This window comes from Gymnodraco acuticeps, unplaced genomic scaffold (genome assembly GCF_902827175.1).
Source record: "Gymnodraco acuticeps unplaced genomic scaffold, fGymAcu1.1, whole genome shotgun sequence".
Taxonomy (NCBI): Eukaryota; Metazoa; Chordata; class Actinopteri; order Perciformes; family Bathydraconidae; genus Gymnodraco; species Gymnodraco acuticeps.
In genome coordinates, this window is record NW_022991191.1 from 1 (window position 1) to 21,454 (window position 21,454).

The 21,454-nt window shown below is 41.1% G+C and overlaps 1 protein-coding gene across 1 annotated transcript; it reads left to right on the forward strand.

Annotated features, from left to right (window-relative positions):
- Positions 1-3,489: 3,489 nt before the first annotated feature.
- On the forward strand, positions 3,490-19,977 carry LOC117561233 (lysosomal alpha-mannosidase-like; the record flags this gene model as incomplete). Its single annotated transcript, XM_034238524.1, is given in 9 exon segments — positions 3,490-3,824; positions 4,595-4,697; positions 6,363-6,536; positions 14,902-15,095; positions 15,613-15,745; positions 15,833-15,978; positions 16,780-16,979; positions 19,384-19,504; positions 19,899-19,977. Coding segments are annotated over 9 exon segments (1,282 nt in total), but the record flags the coding sequence as incomplete, so codon positions are not given.
- Positions 19,978-21,454: the final 1,477 nt, after the last annotated feature.

Here is a 21,454-nt window from a genome sequence, read left to right on the forward strand (position 1 = left end):
TGGGTACAGTACAGTACAGCTCAAAACATACAATTGTTAAGGGGATGCAGACCAGAGAAAGACTTTCGTCTTGTTTACATCAGGGTCCCCCATTTCCAATTCATCATGTCATTTAAGACATATAAGACATATTTGACATACAGATGGCTTATTTACAATTTACATACAGGTGGTTTTTTACATACAGATTGCTTGTTTACAATTTTCATTTTAGATTTCGTTCTAATACATCCTAACCGGACATTTAAGACATACCAAGTCTACAGATATACAGTTAGTAACAGAGTCTAAAATGCGAGTATATACATAGATGGGGGGGGGAAGCTGTCCATTGAACGACAGGTTGAGATTTGTACCATTACCGGGGCCAGTTTTGCAATGCTCTCCCCCGAAGGTGCTCTTTAAGAGAGGTTTTGAAGGTAAGTATAGTTTTACTTTCCTTTACAGTTGTGGGAAGAGCGTTCCACCTTGATGTGGCATCATTGCGAAACGTGTATTCCCCCTTTTTTGTGCCAAATCTGGGTTTCACATGATTTGTGGAGCTCCCTCTGGTGTTATGATCATGGTATTCCTTGACCTTTGGGAAGAATTTTGACATGTACATGGGTACCATAGAGGTGTAGTGGATCTTGTAGACCAGGCCCATTGCAAGTAGCTGTACTCTGTCGTCTACTCTAAGCCATCCTAGGTTGTCAAAGTGGGCAGAGGTGAGGTGGGTTCTAGATGAAAGGTCAAGCAGTAGTCTGACCAGTTTATTTTGCGATGTTTGAAGTTTTATTTTTAGCGCCTTGGAGGTGCTATGGGACAATCCCCACAGGAGCAACGACATGCTGACTGCAGTGGGGTTTGAACCTGTGCTTCCCTGATCCCAACATCAACGCACTACTCCACTGCGCCACAGCCTCCCATAATATTTAACCTTTTAAATTGAATGAAAAAAGGAAATGGCTTTCACCCAAAAACAACAATTTCACTTGGAGAGGACTTTCCTTTTCCCCATTTATATTTTAAACATAGAAAAACAACATCAATCCAACTTGTATACAATTCTCGAGCATGTCGTTTTGATACAAATCATAATTTAAAAGTTCAGAAATTGAAAGTCTGTCGTCCAATTTACATTTTCTATTGTCTACAAAAATATTTTTAACGCTGGTATTCTTATGTTTCAAAATACATTGTTTCGTAAATTAAGAAATAACACTTTCAGTTGATAATGAAAAATATATATATTGCAGAGCAGAAACAGGGTTAGATATTTTTGTCCAAAAATGTAAAATGTATTCTGCAATCATGAGCATATAATTGGACAGTGTCTAACAAGAGCTTGTTGAAGTCTTTCCTTTTGAATAATGCCTTAAAGGGGACCTATCATGCAAAATGCACTTTTTGATGTCTTTTATACAGCCGGTGTGTCGGGGAACTCACGCAGCGTCAGGAAATAAAACCCTCTCTCTTTTCCTCCGTACCCAAATCTCTAAAAACGGGGAACAACGGAGCTGATCCAGATTTGCGTCGATATGACGTAATATCTGAAATGTGGACCCACGGGCCCAATCAGAAACGTTGCTATCAGAAACAATGCCCGACTACTTTGGACGTAATATGGTCGGTGTTTACATTAGCATCGCTAACACTCAGAGCTAACCTGTACTGGAGAGCATGTGTGTGAAGAAGCAGGAAGTAAAAAGGAACTCACCTTGTGGTATAACCGGCAAGAGAGAAAGCCTTTGAGCTCCAAACTGTTTCAGAGAGAATCCTTGATGATCCATGATATGGCGTTTCATCACGGCAGCATTTAGTTTAGACAGTAGCTGCCGGGTCCCGCATGAGCTCAGACCCCTCCTCTTTAAAGCTTTATAGCCAAATCAGCACTTTAGAAACAGGAAGTGAAACAGAGGGATATGAGGCATGGCTAGAATGATCTGTTTGGTGTTTGGAGCAAAACACTTCATAGACATGTTCTTTATATATTTGTATATCTGAGACCTATGCTATTGCCTACAAATATCATGAGGTGACCTTTAAGTTAGCACTGGTTTTAGATTTCCCTATGTTCATCCTCCGGATCCCACATTTTAGGGTATATTATTTTATTGTTTTTACTTTCTTTTTGTTGTATTTGATCCTTTTTGTAATACTTTATTTGTATTTCACGTTCTACCATGTTTTTTAAAATAATGTTATAGTGAATTTAACTTAATTTGACAGTTATCTATGTTTATTATTCTGTAAAGCTCACTGAGGAAAACGTGTTTTGTGATATTTAAATGTAATATGTTTTGGGTTTTTATTGGCAGAAATTCCTCAGTAACCACTCCAACAACATGTACTTTTTTTTAGATGTAGTAACTCATTAAATAGTAGCCTACAGATAATCCTCATTTCCCTCAATATTATTATTATTTCCCGTCCTTTGTCTGCCTTGTAGGGTCCTTCTCACTTCGGTTAAATGGATTCCTTGCGTCCCTCACTTACGTCGTTTCCCTGCGACTTGTCCCTCCCACCAGGGAAGCATGGAGAGACGCAAGGAAACTACGGCCCTGTCTCAGGTCGACTATTTTCATTTCCTCGCTCCTCGGTCTCACCGGAAGTTGATTTGTCTGCGCCATCTTGAGTACCGTCCCATGGCTCTTATTTCTGCCGGAGGAGCGAGGAGCGATAATGGAGGAGCTATAACCGAGGAACCACCAGACCATCCTCCGATGAAATCCGCAGACACTCGCCCCGCCCCCTTACTTTGTATCGCTCACTGATTGGACGAGACAGTGCATGCACTGATCTGATGCTTCTTGACATGAGAGCAGTTTCCCAGCGGAGTGAAGAAAACACATGAACCTCACGGGACTCACTCCTCAGTTTATACCGTGTTTGGTTTCAATTAATGTTTCATTTAGTTACAAATAGGTGATCTGAACAACAAAGTGGTCAAAAATCATTTTATTCATTTATTGGAAACATTTTCATGATCGCTTTTTTCGTTCATTTATTGTCATTTCCATTCAGTCAGTCATTAAGTGCTATTAAAATGTTAATTTGCTACATATCCACACAAACAAACAAACAAAGTGTGCAATCCAATGAATGTTAATCTAACTGGGTTTTGATAGATAACATATCTCTTTTTCTACTCTCAATTATTTTATTTCTATTGTGCACTCTGATCAATATTAATCAAACTATTGTTCGTTTATACATTTTAAGAATGGCGTTTATCTTTTTTGAGAAAGAGTTCTTATTTGATTTTATTTATTGGGTCTACAACAGATGATACAAATGTTAGCGTCAGTAAATGTGTACTAACAGAGGCGGGGGGGTGTGTGGGAAAATAACGGGGACAGAGTTGCTGCCAGACGAACAGTTGTGCAGCGTCATCACAAACGGACGTCACTTCACGTGACGCTCCGGAGGAAAGGACGTCCCATTGCTCTTAAAACTCATTTCCCTGCTTCTCGTGGTTTCCTTGCGTCTCTCCATGCTTCCCTGGAGGGAGGGACTAGTCGCAGGGAAACGACGCAAGTGAGGGACGCAAGGATTTCATTTAACCGACCTGAGACGGGGCCCACGAGAAGCAGGGAAATGAGTTTTAAGAGCAATGGGACGTCCTTACAGTCTCAGCTCAGGGAAACAAACTCCCTGTTCCCTCGCGGAAGTCTTGTCATGTGACTCCAGTTTAGATAAACAGATGTCACATGATTCGCGCTTCATTTCTCGACATGGCGGCCAGATGTTTGCATCTGGCTGCTCTCCTCTCCTTCTTCTCTGGAGCTTTACCTTTTCCTCTTGGACCAGAAACAGGAAAGTCTCCAACCTGCGGATATGAGGTCAGCCATGTTTCCTTTTGTGCTTGTTTTTTTAATTATTATTTTATATCTCTTACTTTTTAAGTTCCCTAAAGATGAGCACTTCCTGCAGCTTTCACTTCCACTCATCCGCATTCTTGGGTTAGGGGCTCAGGGTCTTCTGTTCCAAAAATCACCAATTTGAAATTAACCATACAAAATTAATATTAGGCTCAGTTTTATTTTCATTAAATTGCATAACTTTCGTATTCAATATGAGCAGAGGTGTAAAGTAACTAAGTATATTTACTCAAGTACTTGAATTGAGTTCAATGTTGAAGTACTTTCTTGAGTATTTCCATTTATGCTACATGGTACTTCTACTCCACTACAGAGGTTTCTTTTACTCCAGTACATGTATTGAATATCTTTAGTTACTTTATATAAATCATATTCCTTTATTGTACTTAACAATGTTTCTTATTTTCCCATCACTGAAGTCCGTTTGTTTGAGGAACTGATTTTATATTAAGAATAAAAACAGAAAGAGGAAATATTTCTGCTCTAAATGTATTAATAGGATGTCTCTACTTACTGTGTGCCTTCCCTAACAATAGAGCAGTGCAGTAGATGTGTCCTCAGTGTGTGTGTGTGTGTGTGTGTGTGTGTGTGTGTGTGTGTGTGTGTGTGTGTGTGTGTGTGTGTGTGTGTGTGTGTGTGTGTGTGTGTGTGTGTGTGTGTGTGTGTGTGTGTGTGTGTGTGTGTGTGTGTGTGTGTGTGTGTGTGTGTGTGTGTGTGGTGTGTGTATATAGTCCTGTCATGCCACACAGCCGGACATGCTGAACGTGCACCTGGTCCCTCACACACACGATGACGTGGGCTGGCTGAAGACCGTGGACCAGTACTTCTACGGAGGTCAGTGACACGCTGGTGGTGCCGGGATCAAAACTTAACGTAGAAACTGACATGAGACGTTTCTGAGTCTCACAGCAGGGGTGCAAACACATTTAAAAAAGCAAACATTACAGGAACCTAGTTAAAGGTTGAGGTCAAGAATGTGTGGAGAAGCTTTCATGACCCAAACTAAATTTAAGAAACACTAAATAGTTGTAATTGTTAAATACTAGGGATGCACGATAATTATCGGCCCGATATTAGGAATTATGACGTCATCCCGATAAACCCGATACCAGTATTAATAGCCAATAGTATTAATATTAATATTATTAATATATAATATTAATATACAATATATTTTTTGGGGAAAAAAAAAAAAATACTGCGGTGTGGGTGGATTGGGATGAGGGGCGCTTGTTTTTCACTCGGCTCCTCCCGTTTTGCCAGTACTGTGGTATTAGTGGTTTAGGAAGAGGGGAGTTCTTCACAAATCCAGCGCTCCCTAACTCGTGAAGCCAGGACAGTAAACAAACATGTCGTCGGTGGTATGGGCGTTGGAGCTATGTGCAACTCAAGGCATATGCTCGAACGGGAGCTGCCTGGACGCTGCAATCATGTTGCACTATCCGTGCTGAGTGTGCTGACTTTTCGTACAATGTCCCACTGTCTGGCTTCCTGCATAAAGTCAAGTGCTCGGCGCAGTTGTGGCGAAATGTCGCTCCTCTGTTTTCATTTAAACAGCTCCGTATATCCGTTAGCGCAGCTAGCTAGCACCAGATGCTAACAACAACAATGCACGTAAGGTCTCTCTCTCGCTCGCTCGGGCCACACATGCACACACCCTCCCGGTCCTCCAGATGGCCAGTCGGTGCCTGCCGGTGAGCGTGGAAGTGTGGTCTGCCACAAGCAGGCGGCAGGAGCGGGGCTGTCAGCATCAGCTTGTAGATGGTATTTTAAACTCGATGCGCTCTGAAACTACGGGGCGGCCGAGGACAAAAAATACACATGCGTTATTCGCGTTAAAATAATTAGTGGCGTAATTTTTTGTATTATCGGGTATCGGTATCGGTCTTGAGAAGCAGGAAGTTATCGGTATCGGTTTCAAAAAACCAATATCGTGCATCCCTATTAAATACAAATTAACCTTTTAATTCAAAACCCTGTTGTTACACTGTAGTATCATAGGGGGGAAATAAATAACAAATGCACACACACACACACACACACACACACACACACACACACACACACACACACACACACACACAGACACAGTCATCTATCCCTATACAGTGCAGATGATTACATAAGCACACTCACAGATGATGGTCACCTGCATGGAGCACACGGTCTCTCTCACTATAAACACACCTGAACGACCCTGGGACTATCAAAGAGTTGTATCGGTGTGAGTGGAAACACAGAGCATTGAAGTCATGTGACAGGACTCTAAATGTCCTCGAGATGCCGAAGGAATCATCTCCAACACGCCGTTTCTCATCTGATCAGCTGCTATAAAACACCTGTAAAAGGCTGAGGCTTTAAATGAGACGAGGTGTGTGTGTGTGTGTGTGTGTGTGTGTGTGTGTGTGTGTGTGTGTGTGTGTGTGTGTGTGTGTGTGTGTGTGTGTGTGTGTGTGTGTGTGTGTGTGTGTGTGTGTGTGTGTGTGTGTGTGTGTTTAGACCGTAACGACATCCAGCATGCGGGGGTGCAGTACATCCTGGACTCGGTGGTGGACCAGCTGCTGAAGAACCCCGATCGGAGGTTCATCTACGTGGAAACGGCCTTTTTCTACCGCTGGTGGAGGCAGCAGAGCTCCAGCATGAAGCAGACCGTGAAGCAGCTGGTGGAGGAAGGTGAGAACAACATTTACTCTGAAAGACTGGCTTCATATTCACAATCCCTGCCCTGATGTAACACTCACAACATTACAGACTGTAGGCTGCTGCTCACGGAGAGATAAGCTCCTTCCTTCCTGCAGCGGTCAGACTATGGGCCCTTTCTCATTTCATCAAATCCCCCTCCTCGACTCCTCGACTCCTCGGTCCTCCGGTAGTGACCCGGAAATGAATTTCAGCGCGCCATGTTGAAGGACATCTCATTTCTCTCAATGCACTTTGAGGACCGAGGATCGAGCGTCGAGGAGGCTCTCTGGAGGAGCTCTAACCGAGGATACACTACGCACTACGCTCTGCATCAGCCAAACGACTCGTTGCGCCCTCGCTGCGAGGGGGACCCAAGTTCCCATCGGCGAAAACACGTGGGTTTGCTATCCTGGCTCCAAGATGGTGGAATGAGCTCCCCATTGACATCAGGACGGCAGATAGCTTGCACATCTTCCGGCGCAAACTGAAAACTCATCTCTTTCGACTCCACTTCGAGCGTTAGAACGATAACGAAGCACTTTTATACCAATAAAGGACTGGATTACCTAAAGCCAGTTGAGTAGCACTTGAAATGTTTGGCTCTATGAAACCTGATATACTTATATGATTCTGTTTTCTTCAAGGTTGTGTCTTCCTGGTCGAATGTACTTATTGTAAGTCGCTTTGGATAAAAGCGTCAGCTAAATGCAATGTAATGTAATGTAATACACTGATGGGTCCTCCACGGTCCTCCACGGCTCCTCCGTAGATGCATTTCCGGCAACAGAGGTTTTTCAAAGAGGCGTGACGCACGGCCGGACTTATCTCAGCCAATGACAGCTCTGCATGCATCCCCTGGATATTATTTTATTAACTGCTTTCATCGCGACGCGATGTTTCCAGAGAGAACAGCTGTGAGGTCCGTGCAGAAAGCAGAGCAGTGTGTATAATATATATCACTCAGTATAACAGGCCTACTCTCTTTATTTGCTTTAGTTTAGTAGATATCTACAAACAAAGAGTCGATATTTTTCTAAAACCATTTAGTGCTTCACATAATAAAATACACAACGGCTGTTAGCTGTAGGTGTGTGTGTGTGTGGTGTAGGTGTGTGGTGGTACAGTGTGTGTAGATGCAGCGGACAGACAGGTCTCAGTTGGTTTGGTGTCCTCTGCTTACTTTTAATACTTGTAAATAAACTTTTGGCCCGTAATTTATTTTCCTCATTGTAGCGACCAGAGAGGGGGGGGGGATATATCCAGTCTCCGATAGTGTTACGTTATTATGAGAGTGCTCTCATACTTGTTTGATTCTGAAATTGTATATACATAAATATATGTGTGTGTGTGTGTGTGTGTGTGTGTGTGTGTGTGTGTGTGTGTGTGTGTGTGTGTGTGTGTGTGTGTGTGGTGTGTGTGTGTGTGGTGTGTGTGTGTGTGTGTGTGTGTGTGTGTGTGTGTGTCCGCATCTGTAGCCTGTTATTGTCTCATTATACCGCACTGTGAATGAATCAAAGTAAATATAGAAGTGGTCATGAACACATCTGTCCATCAGACAGAGGGCTGCTGAGCCTCCTGTCATCATTAATGGACGTCTCTTTAAAATGACCGCTCAGAGGAGAGGAGTTCTCCTTTCTCTAATCACCTGCTGCTTCCCCTCCTCTCTCCTCGGCTCCTCCGCTCGCATCTCCTGTGGGCGGGCCTAAGTATCGAGGATAGGAGTCGAGGATAGGAGTCGAGGAGGGGAGTTAGAGAAATGAGAAAGGGCCTATGTAACCACACACACACACAGACTATAAAACACCCCTTATTGTGAAATACAAATGATGTGCAATATGTTCAATATATATATACAAGCCGTAATAACTATGCAATATATACCTGGCTGCCCTCTTCTTTAGAGAAGACCAGGAAATGATGGATACACGGATCGTGTTCAAACCAATAGGCACGCAATGACTCTAAAGAATAATGATCACGCATCAAACACACATTCAGACTAAAGGAACCAGCTGTTTGGAAAATGAGAGAAGTAGAAAGTACAAGTATTTGAGTTCAACATGTAAGAAGTAGAAAGTACAGGTATTTGTGTTCAACATGTAAGAAGTAGAAAGTACAGGTATTTGAGTTCAACATGTAAGAAGTAGAAAGTTCAGGTATTAGTGTTCAACATGTAAGAAGTAGAAAGTACAGGTATTTGTGTTCAACATGTAAGAAGTAGAAAGTTCAGGTATTAGTGTTCAACATGTAAGAAGTAGAAAGTACAGGTATTTGAGTTCAACATGTGAGAAGTAGAAAGTACAGGTATTTGGGTTCAACATGTAAGAAGTAGAAAGTACAGGTATTTGAGTTCAACATGTAAGAAGTAGAAAGTACAGGTATTTGGGTTCAACATGTAAGAAGTAGAAAGTACAGGTATTTGGGTGTATTTGAGTTCAACATGTAAGAAGTAGAAAGTTCAGGTATTTGAGTTCAACATGTAAGAAGTAGAAAGTTCAGGTATTTGAGTTCAACATGTAAGAAGTAGAAAGTACAGGTATTTGGGTTCAACATGTAAGAAGTAGAAAGTACAGGTATTTGAGTTCAACATGTAAGAAGTAGAAAGTACAGGTATTTGAGTTCAACATGTAAGAAGTAGAAAGTTCAGGTATTTGAGTTCAACATGTAAGAAGTAGAAAGTTCAGGTATTTGAGTTCAACATGTAAGAAGTAGAAAGTTCAGGTATTTGAGTTCAACATGTAAGAAGTAGAAAGTTCAGGTATTTGAGTTCAACATGTAAGAAGTAGAAAGTTCAGGTATTTGAGTTCAACATGTAAGAAGTAGAAAGTACAGGTATTTGAGTTCAACATGTAAGAAGTAGAAAGTACAGGTATTTGTGTTCAACATGTAAGAAGTAGAAAGTACAGGTATTTGAGTTCAACATGTAAGAAGTAGAAAGTACAGGTATTTGAGTTCAACATGTAAGAAGTAGAAAGTACAGGTATTTGAGTTCAACATGTAAGAAGTAGAAAGTACAGGTATTTGGGTTCAACATGTAAGAAGTAGAAAGTACAGGTATTTGGGTTCAACATGTAAGAAGTAGAAAGTACAGGTATTTGAGTTCAACATGTAAGAAGTAGAAAGTACAGATATTTGAGTTCAACATGTAGAAGTAGAAAGTTCAGGTATTTGTGTTCAAAGTGTAAGAAGTAGAAAGTACAGGTATTTGAGTTCAACATGTAAGAAGTAGAAAGTTCAGGTATTTGTGTTCAACATGTAAGAAGTAGAAAGTACAGGTATTTGAGTTCAACATGTAAGAAGTAGAAAGTTCAGGTATTTGAGTTCAACATGTAAGAAGTAGAAAGTACAGGTATTTGAGTTCAACATGTAAGAAGTAGAAAGTACAGGTATTTGAGTTCAACATGTAAGAAGTAGAAAGTACAGGTATTTTGGGTTCAACATGTGAGAAGTAGAAAGTACAGGTATTTGAGTTCAACATGTAAGAAGTAGAAAGTACAGATATTTGGGTTCAACATGTAAGAAGTAGAAAGTACAGGTATTTGAGTTCAACATGTAAGAAGTAGAAAGTACAGGTATTTGAGTTCAACATGTAAGAAGTAGAAAGTTCAGGTATTTGTGTTCAAAGTGTAAGAAGTAGAAAGTACAGGTATTTGAGTTCAACATGTGAGAAGTAGAAAGTACAGGTATTTGTGTTCAACATGAGAGAAGTAGAAAGTTCAGGTATTTGTGTTCAACATGTAAGAAGTAGAAAGTTCAGGTATTTGTGTTCAACATGAGAGAAGTAGAAAGTTCAGGTATTTGTGTTCAACATGTAAGAAGTAGAAAGTTCAGGTATTTGTGTTCAAAGTGTGAGAAGTAGAAAGTACAGGTATTTGAGTTCAACATGTAAGAAGTAGAAAGTTCAGGTATTTGTGTTCAACATGTAAGAAGTAGAAAGTACAGGTATTTGAGTTCAACATGTAAGAAGTAGAAAGTTCAGGTATTGAGTTCAACATGTAAGAAGTAGAAAGTACAGGTATTTGAGTTCAACATGTAAGAAGTAGAAAGTACAGGTATTTGGGTTCAACATGTGAGAAGTAGAAAGTACAGGTATTTGAGTTCAACATGTAAGAAGTAGAAAGTACAGATATTTGGGTTCAACATGTAAGAAGTAGAAAGTACAGGTATTTGAGTTCAACATGTAAGAAGTAGAAAGTACAGGTATTTGAGTTCAACATGTAAGAAGTAGAAAGTTCAGGTATTTGTGTTCAAAGTGTAAGAAGTAGAAAGTACAGGTATTTGTGTTCAACATGAGAGAAGTAGAAAGTTCAGGTATTTGTGTTCAAAGTGTAAGAAGTAGAAAGTACAGGTATTTGGGTTCAACATGTAAGAAGTAGAAAGTACAAGTATTTGGGTTCAACATGTAAGAAGTAGAAAGTACAAGTATTTGGGTTCAACATGTAAGAAGTAGAAAGTTCAGGTATTTGTGTTCAAAGTGTAAGAAGTAGAAAGTACAGGTATTTGTGTTCAACATGTAAGAAGTAGAAAGTTCAGGTATTTGTGTTCAACATGTAAGAAGTAGAAAGTTCAGGTATTTGAGTTCAACATGTAAGAAGTAGAAAGTACAGGTATTTGAGTTCAACATGTAAGAAGTAGAAAGTACAGGTATTTGGGTTCAACATGTGAGAAGTAGAAAGTACAGGTATTTGAGTTCAACATGTAAGAAGTAGAAAGTACAGATATTTGGGTTCAACATGTAAGAAGTAGAAAGTACAGGTATTTGAGTTCAACATGTAAGAAGTAGAAAGTACAGGTATTTGAGTTCAACATGTAAGAAGTAGAAAGTTCAGGTATTTGTGTTCAAAGTGTAAGAAGTAGAAAGTACAGGTATTTGTGTTCAACATGAGAGAAGTAGAAAGTTCAGGTATTTGTGTTCAACATGTAAGAAGTAGAAAGTTCAGGTATTTGTGTTCAAAGTGTGAGAAGTAGAAAGTACAGGTATTTGTGTTCAACATGTAAGAAGTAGAAAGTTCAGGTATTTGTGTTCAACATGTAAGAAGTAGAAAGTACAGGTATTTGTGTTCAACATGTACAAAGTAGAAAGTACAGGTATTTGGGTTCAACATGTAAGAAGTAGAAAGTACAGGTATTTGAGTTCAACATGTAAGAAGTAGAAAGTACAGGTATTAGAGTTCAACATGTGAGAAGTAGAAAGTTCAGGTATTTGTGTTCAACATGTTAGAAGTAGAAAGTACAGGTATTTGTGTTCAACATGTAAGAAGTAGAAAGTACAGGTATTAGAGTTCAACATGTGAGAAGTAGAAAGTTCAGGTATTTGTGTTCAACATGTTAGAAGTAGAAAGTACAGGTATTTGTGTTCAACATGTTAGAAGTAGAAAGTACAGGTATTAGAGTTCAACATGTAAGAAGTAGAAAGTACAGGTATTTGTGTTCAACATGTAAGAAGTAGAAAGTACAGGTATTTGAGTTCAACATGTAAGAAGTAGAAAGTACAGGTATTTGAGTTCAACATGTAAGAAGTAGAAAGTACAGGTATTTGGGTTCAACATGTAAGAAGTAGAAAGTACAGGTATTTGGGTTCAACATGTAAGAAGTAGAAAGTACAGGTATTAGAGTTCAACATGTGAGAAGTAGAAAGTACAGGTATTTGAGTTCAACATGTAAGAAGTAGAAAGTACAGGTATTTGAGTTCAACATGTAAGAAGTAGAAAGTACAGGTATTTGAGTTCAACATGTAAGAAGTAGAAAGTTCAGGTATTTGAGTTCAACATGTAAGAAGTAGAAAGTACAGGTATTTGAGTTCAACATGTAAGAAGTAGAAAGTACAGGTATTTGAGTTCAACATGTAAGAAGTAGAAAGTACAGGTATTTGGGTTCAACATGTAAGAAGTAGAAAGTACAGGTATTTGGGTTCAACATGTAAGAAGTAGAAAGTACAGGTATTTGAGTTCAACATGTAAGAAGTAGAAAGTACAGATATTTGAGTTCAACATGTAAGAAGTAGAAAGTTCAGGTATTTGTGTTCAAAGTGTAAGAAGTAGAAAGTACAGGTATTTGAGTTCAACATGTAAGAAGTAGAAAGTTCAGGTATTTGTGTTCAACATGTAAGAAGTAGAAAGTACAGGTATTTGAGTTCAACATGTAAGAAGTAGAAAGTTCAGGTATTTGAGTTCAACATGTAAGAAGTAGAAAGTACAGGTATTTGTGTTCAACATGTAAGAAGTAGAAAGTACAGGTATTGGGTTCAACATGTAAGAAGTAGAAAGTACAGGTATTTGAGTTCAACATGTAAGAAGTAGAAAGTACAGGTATTTGGGTTCAACATGTGAGAAGTAGAAAGTACAGGTATTTGAGTTCAACATGTAAGAAGTAGAAAGTACAGATATTTGGGTTCAACATGTAAGAAGTAGAAAGTACAGGTATTTGAGTTCAACATGTAAGAAGTAGAAAGTACAGGTATTTGAGTTCAACATGTAAGAAGTAGAAAGTTCAGGTATTTGTGTTCAAAGTGTAAGAAGTAGAAAGTACAGGTATTTGAGTTCAACATGTGAGAAGTAGAAAGTACAGGTATTTGTGTTCAACATGAGAGAAGTAGAAAGTTCAGGTATTTGTGTTCAACATGTAAGAAGTAGAAAGTTCAGGTATTTGTGTTCAAAGTGTAAGAAGTAGAAAGTACAGGTATTTGTGTTCAACATGTAAGAAGTAGAAAGTTCAGGTATTTGTGTTCAACATGAGAGAAGTAGAAAGTTCAGGTATTTGTGTTCAACATGTAAGAAGTAGAAAGTTCAGGTATTTGTGTTCAAAGTGTGAGAAGTAGAAAGTACAGGTATTTGTGTTCAACATGTAAGAAGTAGAAAGTTCAGGTATTTGTGTTCAACATGTAAGAAGTAGAAAGTACAGGTATTTGTGTTCAACATGTACAAAGTAGAAAGTACAGGTATTTGGGTTCAACATGTAAGAAGTAGAAAGTACAGGTATTAGAGTTCAACATGTGAGAAGTAGAAAGTTCAGGTATTTGTGTTCAACATGTTAGAAGTAGAAAGTACAGGTATTTGTGTTCAACATGTAAGAAGTAGAAAGTACAGGTATTAGAGTTCAACATGTGAGAAGTAGAAAGTTCAGGTATTTGTGTTCAACATGTTAGAAGTAGAAAGTACAGGTATTTGTGTTCAACATGTTAGAAGTAGAAAGTACAGGTATTTGAGTTCAACATGTAAGAAGTAGAAAGTACAGGTATTAGAGTTCAACATGTGAGAAGTAGAAAGTTCAGGTATTTGTGTTCAACATGTTAGAAGTAGAAAGTACAGGTATTTGTGTTCAACATGTAAGAAGTAGAAAGTACAGGTATTAGAGTTCAACATGTGAGAAGTAGAAAGTTCAGGTATTTGTGTTCAACATGTTAGAAGTAGAAAGTACAGGTATTTGTGTTCAACATGTAAGAAGTAGAAAGTACAGGTATTTGAGTTCAACATGTAAGAAGTAGAAAGTACAGGTATTAGAGTTCAACATGTAAGAAGTAGAAAGTACAGGTATTTGTGTTCAACATGTAAGAAGTAGAAAGTACAGGTATTTGAGTTCAACATGTAAGAAGTAGAAAGTACAGGTATTTGAGTTCAACATGTAAGAAGTAGAAAGTACAGGTATTTGGGTTCAACATGTAAGAAGTAGAAAGTACAGGTATTTGGGTTCAACATGTAAGAAGTAGAAAGTACAGGTATTAGAGTTCAACATGTGAGAAGTAGAAAGTACAGGTATTTGAGTTCAACATGTAAGAAGTAGAAAGTACAGGTATTTGAGTTCAACATGTAAGAAGTAGAAAGTACAGGTATTTGAGTTCAACGTGTAGAAGTAGAAAGTACAGGTATTTGGGTTCAACATGTAAGAAGTAGAAAGTACAGGTATTTGTGTTCAACATGTAAGAAGTAGAAAGTACAGGTATTTGGGTTCAACATGTAAGAAGTAGAAAGTACAGGTATTTGTGTTCAACATGTAAGAAGTAGAAAGTACAGGTATTTGTGTTCAACATGTGAGAAGTAGAAAGTACAGGTATTTGTGTTCAACATGTAAGAAGTAGAAAGTACAGGTATTTGTGTTCAACATGTAAGAAGTCAAAGTAAAAAGTGGTCAGAAAAATAAGTAGTGGAGTAAAGTACTGATACCAGAAATATGTACTTAAGTACAGTAACAAAGTATTTGTACTCCACTACTTCCCACCTCTAGATGGGCCTCTTTCCAGTAAACTAAATGAATAACTCACTAGCATGACTTGAAACTCATGATTATATAAAACAGATTCTACAGTAAGAACAACAAGTAAATGTACTCTGAGGGAGCTTCATATCCTCTCCTCCTTCAGGGCGTCTGGAGTTTGTGAACGGCGGCTGGTGTATGAGCGATGAAGCCACGACCCACTACAGCTCCGTCATCGACCAGATGACCTTGGGGCTTCGCTTCCTCAACGAAACCTTCGGTCTCTGCGGTCGCCCCCGGGTCGCCTGGCACATCGACCCCTTCGGACACGCCCGGGAACACGCCTCCATGTTCGCTCAGGTACATCTGAATGCTGCCATGAAATCAGAATACATGTTGAAAGGTATGATAGGTAGCATTTCAGCACTGCACATGTTATATTGTGTTGAGTTGTGCACGTGCATTATCCCCAAGTGCTTCCAATAACATCAAACCCGTATATATATTAATCCAGTTTACAGTCAATGTTGGTTCGTCCATCCTTCGTGCATGCACATAAATCTGCTTTATTCAGTTTTTATATTAGTTTTTATATCCCAGGTTTGCTTTGAGAGACCTCTCTGGATGATTCTGCTCCTTGTGATGACCTCTTTGAACGATAAAGCAATCCTCTCTATTCTATTTTACTGCTCACCTGTAGCTGAATGGTTGCTCCACAGACCAGAGAGTGGTCTTAAGTGTGTGTGTGTGTGTGTGTGTGTGTGTGTGTGTGTGTGTGTGTGTGTGTGTGTGTGTGTGTGTGTGTGTGTGTGGTGTGTGTGTGTGTGTGTGTGTGTGTGTGTGTGTGTGTGTGTGTGTGTGTGTGTGTGTGTGTCAGATGGGGTATGACGGCTTCTTCTTCGGGCGTCTGGACTACCAGGACAGATCTCTGAGGATGGCCACTAAGGAGCAGGAGCTTCTGTGGAGGGCCTCCGAGAGCCTCACCCCCCCCATGGCCGACCTCTTCACCGGTAACACAACATTTCATATTTTTCCATTTGGGGTTTTGTGACTCAGTCTGTCACTTTCGGTTAATCTCACCTTTCTCCCCTCTGTAGGGATCCTTCCCAACGGGTACAACCCCCCGACCGGCTTCTGCTGGGATCAGTCCTGTGACGATCCACCAATCAGAGACGACCCTGAGCTGGAGGACTACAACGTGGACGACGTGGTGAACCGCTTCGTCGCCATCGCCAACAGTCAGGTCAGAAACATCTCTTCATTTGACAGTTGTTTTAAACCATTACTGAGGTCATAAATCAGGTGAGAACTAGCGAAATTCTTTCATAGACTTCCATAAAATCGGACCACCCGCTGGCCATTAGAGGTACTGCAGCTTTAAGGCATTTCCGCATTACGGTACGTCCACACGGTTCCGTCGCGTTGAAGCTTGCCGGTGGGCGTGTCTGGCGCGCGACCAACAACCAATCACATTAATCTCCCGCCCCCGGACACATAAGCACGCGGTTTGATTGGCTAGCGCTTGTACTGGCATAGGATTTGATTGGCTGGCGCTTCCGTCGACGCTTGAAAAGTTTAACTTTTCTCAACTTTCGAAGCGAGCAACGGAGGCAAAGCGGCGCGACGGAACCACAATGCAGTTCGGCAAAGCGTGACGTCACCCCATTCAAAGTGAATGGGAAGCGTCTCCGTTGAAGCGCTGCCGTGTGGACGTTACATTCGGTGAACTTTTCAGACCTTTGGGACGAACCTTGATCTTATTACCCTTTTTTACATTATTATTTTTGTACAATTTTTTTCAAGCCTCAGTTTTATTGTGAATCATGTCATGTTGTACTAATAAATATATCTAATCTTTAAGTTCCTTTATAAAACTATTCCGTAGATTAGTCCCTTTGACGGTTTGATATCTTTGCTTTCCCTTTTCTTTGAAAGGTTTTTCTTGTAAACACGCACATTCTAGTATACGTATAAACTAAACTCTTATTGTAAAACGCTTTGGATTAAAGTAAAAATGTATAATGTTGCCGTTCTCCTCCCTCAGTCTATGGTGTATAAGACGAACCACATCATCATGACCATGGGCTCAGACTTCCAGTACGAGAACGCCAACCTGTGGTACAAGAACCTGGACAAGCTGATCCGCTACGTGAACGCTGAGCAGGCGGACGGAGGGAAGGTCAACGTGCTTTACTCCACGCCGTCATGCTACCTGCAGGAGCTGCACCGAGCCAACCGCACCTGGTAACGTGCTCTTTAAATCTGCTTTTTGGAGTCGAAATGGTGGATTTATAACTGTGGAGGAAATTCTTAAGAGAAACTGATAAATGATTCAAGTTTGTCTTTTGTTATATTTAGTCAATATACATATAGTGACATCGATCCTTAATGCAGGAACAGAGCAGCTTCATCCTCAGAGGATAGAGAAGTTCTGCACCCCGAACACAGCTTACAGAAACACTATGTAGAGAGAAAAGCCAACTAGTCCCATCCTTAAATTCTCTTAAGGCCCGGACACACCAATCCGACACCAAAGAACACGTCCCGACGGACCCGACTGTTGTCGCCTCACGTCTCCGCGTCTTGGCCATGTGTCGCACTGGAACACACCGCAAAGACTTCAGCCGACGGCCAAGAAGCACGTACGAACTGTGCATGCGTGAGTGGCAATAACTCTCCTCACCAGCAGGCGGCGGTAGTGTGTATTCGTCATTCAAAAGAGGCAACCAGAAGACAGACTGCGTGATATGAACAAACAACAAATAGCGTGTGCGTTCCATTTTCACTCTACAGCTAGAAGCTCAGGGGGCTTTCCCGAACCTGTGTCGAGAGCTGGAGTTAAATGAAATCTCAGATTTGCCAAAGTCACGCCCATCTACTTCCGGTCCATGGGACCTTATTTCGGAAAAAAAAAATTATGTATTGAAGTCAATGGAGAGAGAAAACTTATCTTTCGATCCCGTTTGAATTGTGCCACGAATTACACATATGATGTTTGTCAAACTTAAAAAATAATTTCCATGTGAAAAAAGTCACAGTTTGTCGTAAAACTGTTGAAATATAAGATTATGAAAAATAGGCAACTAGAAAGACTACAAATCCCAGAGTCGCGTAAGTGATGTCACAACTGATGTCACAATTGTTTTCCTCCACTAAATAAGAGATAGCTAAGATAAGATAACTTTAACAAGATGCCTGTGTGCTTAGTATCAGGTTGTTATCATACCAGCAATGGGTCTTGCTCGTTCTTTCGCTTCCCGTCTGATGAAAGGACCAGGAGTGGCTGGATCAAGTTAGCTACCTAGCTAGTAGCAAGCACGTTAGTTAGCATTAAAGCCTTGTCCTTTTTATTAGCCATCAAGTAACCCAACATGTTAAACGGTAAGAGTAGTAGTCATATTTCGTGAACCCTTTGAAGAGTACTGTCACACCGGTGTGATCATTCTATAATACACAATTTAAGCCCGGGGGAGAAATGCTAACGCTAACACTATATTAGCATCCGCGATCTTTTGTACTTCATGCTATCTGCACTAATGGTTGACATTAAACATTAAAAACACCAGGCAGTTCAGAGAGAATCAAAGGAAGGCAGGCAGGTAGCTTTGCATGACATTCTTCTGGACGTGTTTCCTTGTGGTGATAGTGAGGGTAGTCAATCGTTTTGTTGACAAGACAGTAGTGACGGCCATCTTGGTGACGTGTGTTGTTGTGCGAGACCGGAGATGTAGTTCATTCAGCGTTTCACACAAACAAATGTGTTACTTCACAGTTTTACGACACCTTTTTATTTTTTTACTTGCAAAATTATCTTTTAAATTGACAAACATCATATGTGTAATTCGTGGCACAATTCAAACAGGATCGAAAGATAATCTTTCTCTCTCCATTCACTTCAATACATAATTTTTTCGAAATAAGGTCCCATGGAGGTCCACCGGAAGAGGAGGGACTTCGCCACTCTATAGTTTGTGTGGGTCCTTCCGTTTCGCTTCTCATGCACTGATTCGCTAGCTGAACAGCCAATCGGAGTGATTTATTTGACCGACAGCCTTTGGCCGATTGCCTACCGATTCGACATGTTGAATCGGTAGGCAATCGGCCGCAAAAGACACGACAGTGCGGGACACACCAATCTGAGTAGGACGTGTCGACGCTCATTGACGGCCAAAATCAGCTTGGTGTGTCCGGGGCTTTCCACATCATCTAAACATCCCACCATTAAACCCCCTCGTCCTTAACCATTTGCAAATCCACCTTTTACTTCCTTTACCATCCTGAAATGTAAATCCTTAACATATGACTCTGTTAAACACAAACACGAATACACAACAAATACAATTGAACAGAGTAAAAGGCAATCAGAGTATAAGACTATTATGTTTTAAGTGATTATCTGATCATTTGACACACGACAGAAACAATTGGAAGTGCAAGAATTGACTCACAAAGTTAGATAAAGACAAAAGAAAAGACATGAGTGAGATAAGTGATGGAAAATACATGCATGACCAAACGGGAAGTAAAAGTTGGAGCCTCAACACAGAGGGAAGAATCCAATAAATCTGAGTGTATGATCATTTCACACGACACTAACCATAATGACAGCTTAATTAAAGAGTGATCTCACGCCGTCTTTTCCCCCCAGGGCTCTGAAGACGGATGATTTCTTCCCGTACGCTGACGCCCCTCACGATTTCTGGACCGGATACTTCACCAGCCGCCCGGCGCTGAAACGATACGAGAGGATCAGCAACAGCAACCTGCAGGTAGAGAGGGGTTCATCCATTCATTTGTATTGAAAGTAAAAAGCAATATTAACGAATTCTCATTTTAAAAAGTTTCATTTAGACATCATGCAAATGTCTACATCTCCGAATGGTGAAAGTGAAGCTTAGAAAGCAAAATAACGACCTCAAAGTATTCGGAATAGAGCTTTACGATTACTTAAGGTTTCGTGCATTTAATAGAAGTTTTCACAAGAAGCACGAGCAGGAGGGTCTTGGTGAGTCGGACCCTTTATGTTCTGGTCGCTGTGCAGAACATACATTTAACAATAAATGGGATTACGGTATCTCTCATTATAGCTCAGGATCTGTACACAGTGGTGTCTTACATGTTGACATACAGTACATTATAAGTGTGTGTCTTTGTGTGTTTCAGACGTGTAACCAGCTGGAGGTGCTCGGGGGTCCGGACTCCAGGAAGGGCCCGTTTGGGGAGGGGGACAGCCAGACCCTGAGTGAGACCCTGTTTTATTACTTCTTACTGTGGGGGAAACTTCTGTAGCAATGGAGAGTCAGGACTCAGAGAGACACGAGGAGAGCTGGAGCTCTGATGGAGTCAGGACTCAGAGACACGAGGAGAGCTGGAGCTTTGATGGAGTCAGGACTCAGAGAGACACGAGGAGAGATGGAGCTTTGATGGAGTCAGGACTCAGAGAGACACGAGGAGAGATGGAGCTTTGATGGAGTCAGGACTCAGAGAGACACGAGGAGAGATGGAGCTTTGATGGAGTCAGGACTCAGAGAGACACGAGGAGAGATGGAGCTTTGATGGAGTCAGGACTAAGAGAGACACGAGGAGAGATGGAGCTTTGATGGAGTCAGGACTCAGAGAGACACGAGGAGAGCTGGAGCTTTGATGGAGTCAGGACTCAGAGAGACACGAGGAGAGATGGAGCTTTGATGGAGTCAGGACTCAGAGAGACACGAGGAGAGATGGAGCTTTGATGGAGTCAGGACTCAGAGAGACACGAGGAGAGCTGGAGCTCTGATGGAGTCAGGACTCAGAGAGACATGAGGAGAGCTGGAGCTTTGATGGAGTCAGACTCAGAGACACGAGGAGAGCTGGAGCTTTGATGGAGTCAGGACTCAGAGAGACATGAGGAGAGCTGGAGCTTTGATGGAGTCAGGACTCAGAGAGACACGAGGAGAGCTGGAGCTTTGATGGAGTCAGGACTCCGAGAGACACGAGGAGAGCTGGAGCTCTGATGGAGTCAGGACTCAGAGAGACACAAGGAGAGCTGGAGCTCTGATGGAGTCAGGACCAGAGACACGAGGAGAGCTGGAGCTTTGATGGAGTCAGGACTCAGAGAGACATGAGGAGAGATGGAGCTTTGATGGAGTCAGGACTCAGAGAGACACGAGGAGAGCTGGAGCTTTGATTGGAGTCAGGACTCAGAGAGACACGAGGAGAGCTGGAGCTTTGATGAGTCAGGACTCAGAGAGACACGAGGAGAGCTGGAGCTTTGATGGAGTCAGGACTCAGAGAGACACGAGGAGAGCTGGAGCTTTGATGGCAAACACTGACGGTTTATTTGGAGTTACCGCCGGAGAATTGACAGTGGTGTGTCACGAGTTGACACAGCGGTTGCCAAACCAATTCTGAAGAACTCTTCTGCAGCTCGAGGTTTTAACTAGTTCAGAGTGTAATAATCAACATTCCTCATCAGTGAGACTAAAGCAATATGGACCCTGAATCTAACTAGAGCTCTCGTCCATAGGAAAGAATGTGCGCCAGGGAACCTTCGTCCCTGAACAGTAAACTACCTCATGGTGGCTTGTGCTCGGTCATAGACTGGCAACAACAATGCTGCCCCCCAAGATATCCAAGCTCCCCCCTTAAGAGAGATAGCAGCAATACCCAAGCTCCTCCCCCTTAAGAGAGATAGCCCAGCAATATCAAGCTCCTCCCCCTTAAGAGGAGCTTGATAGCAG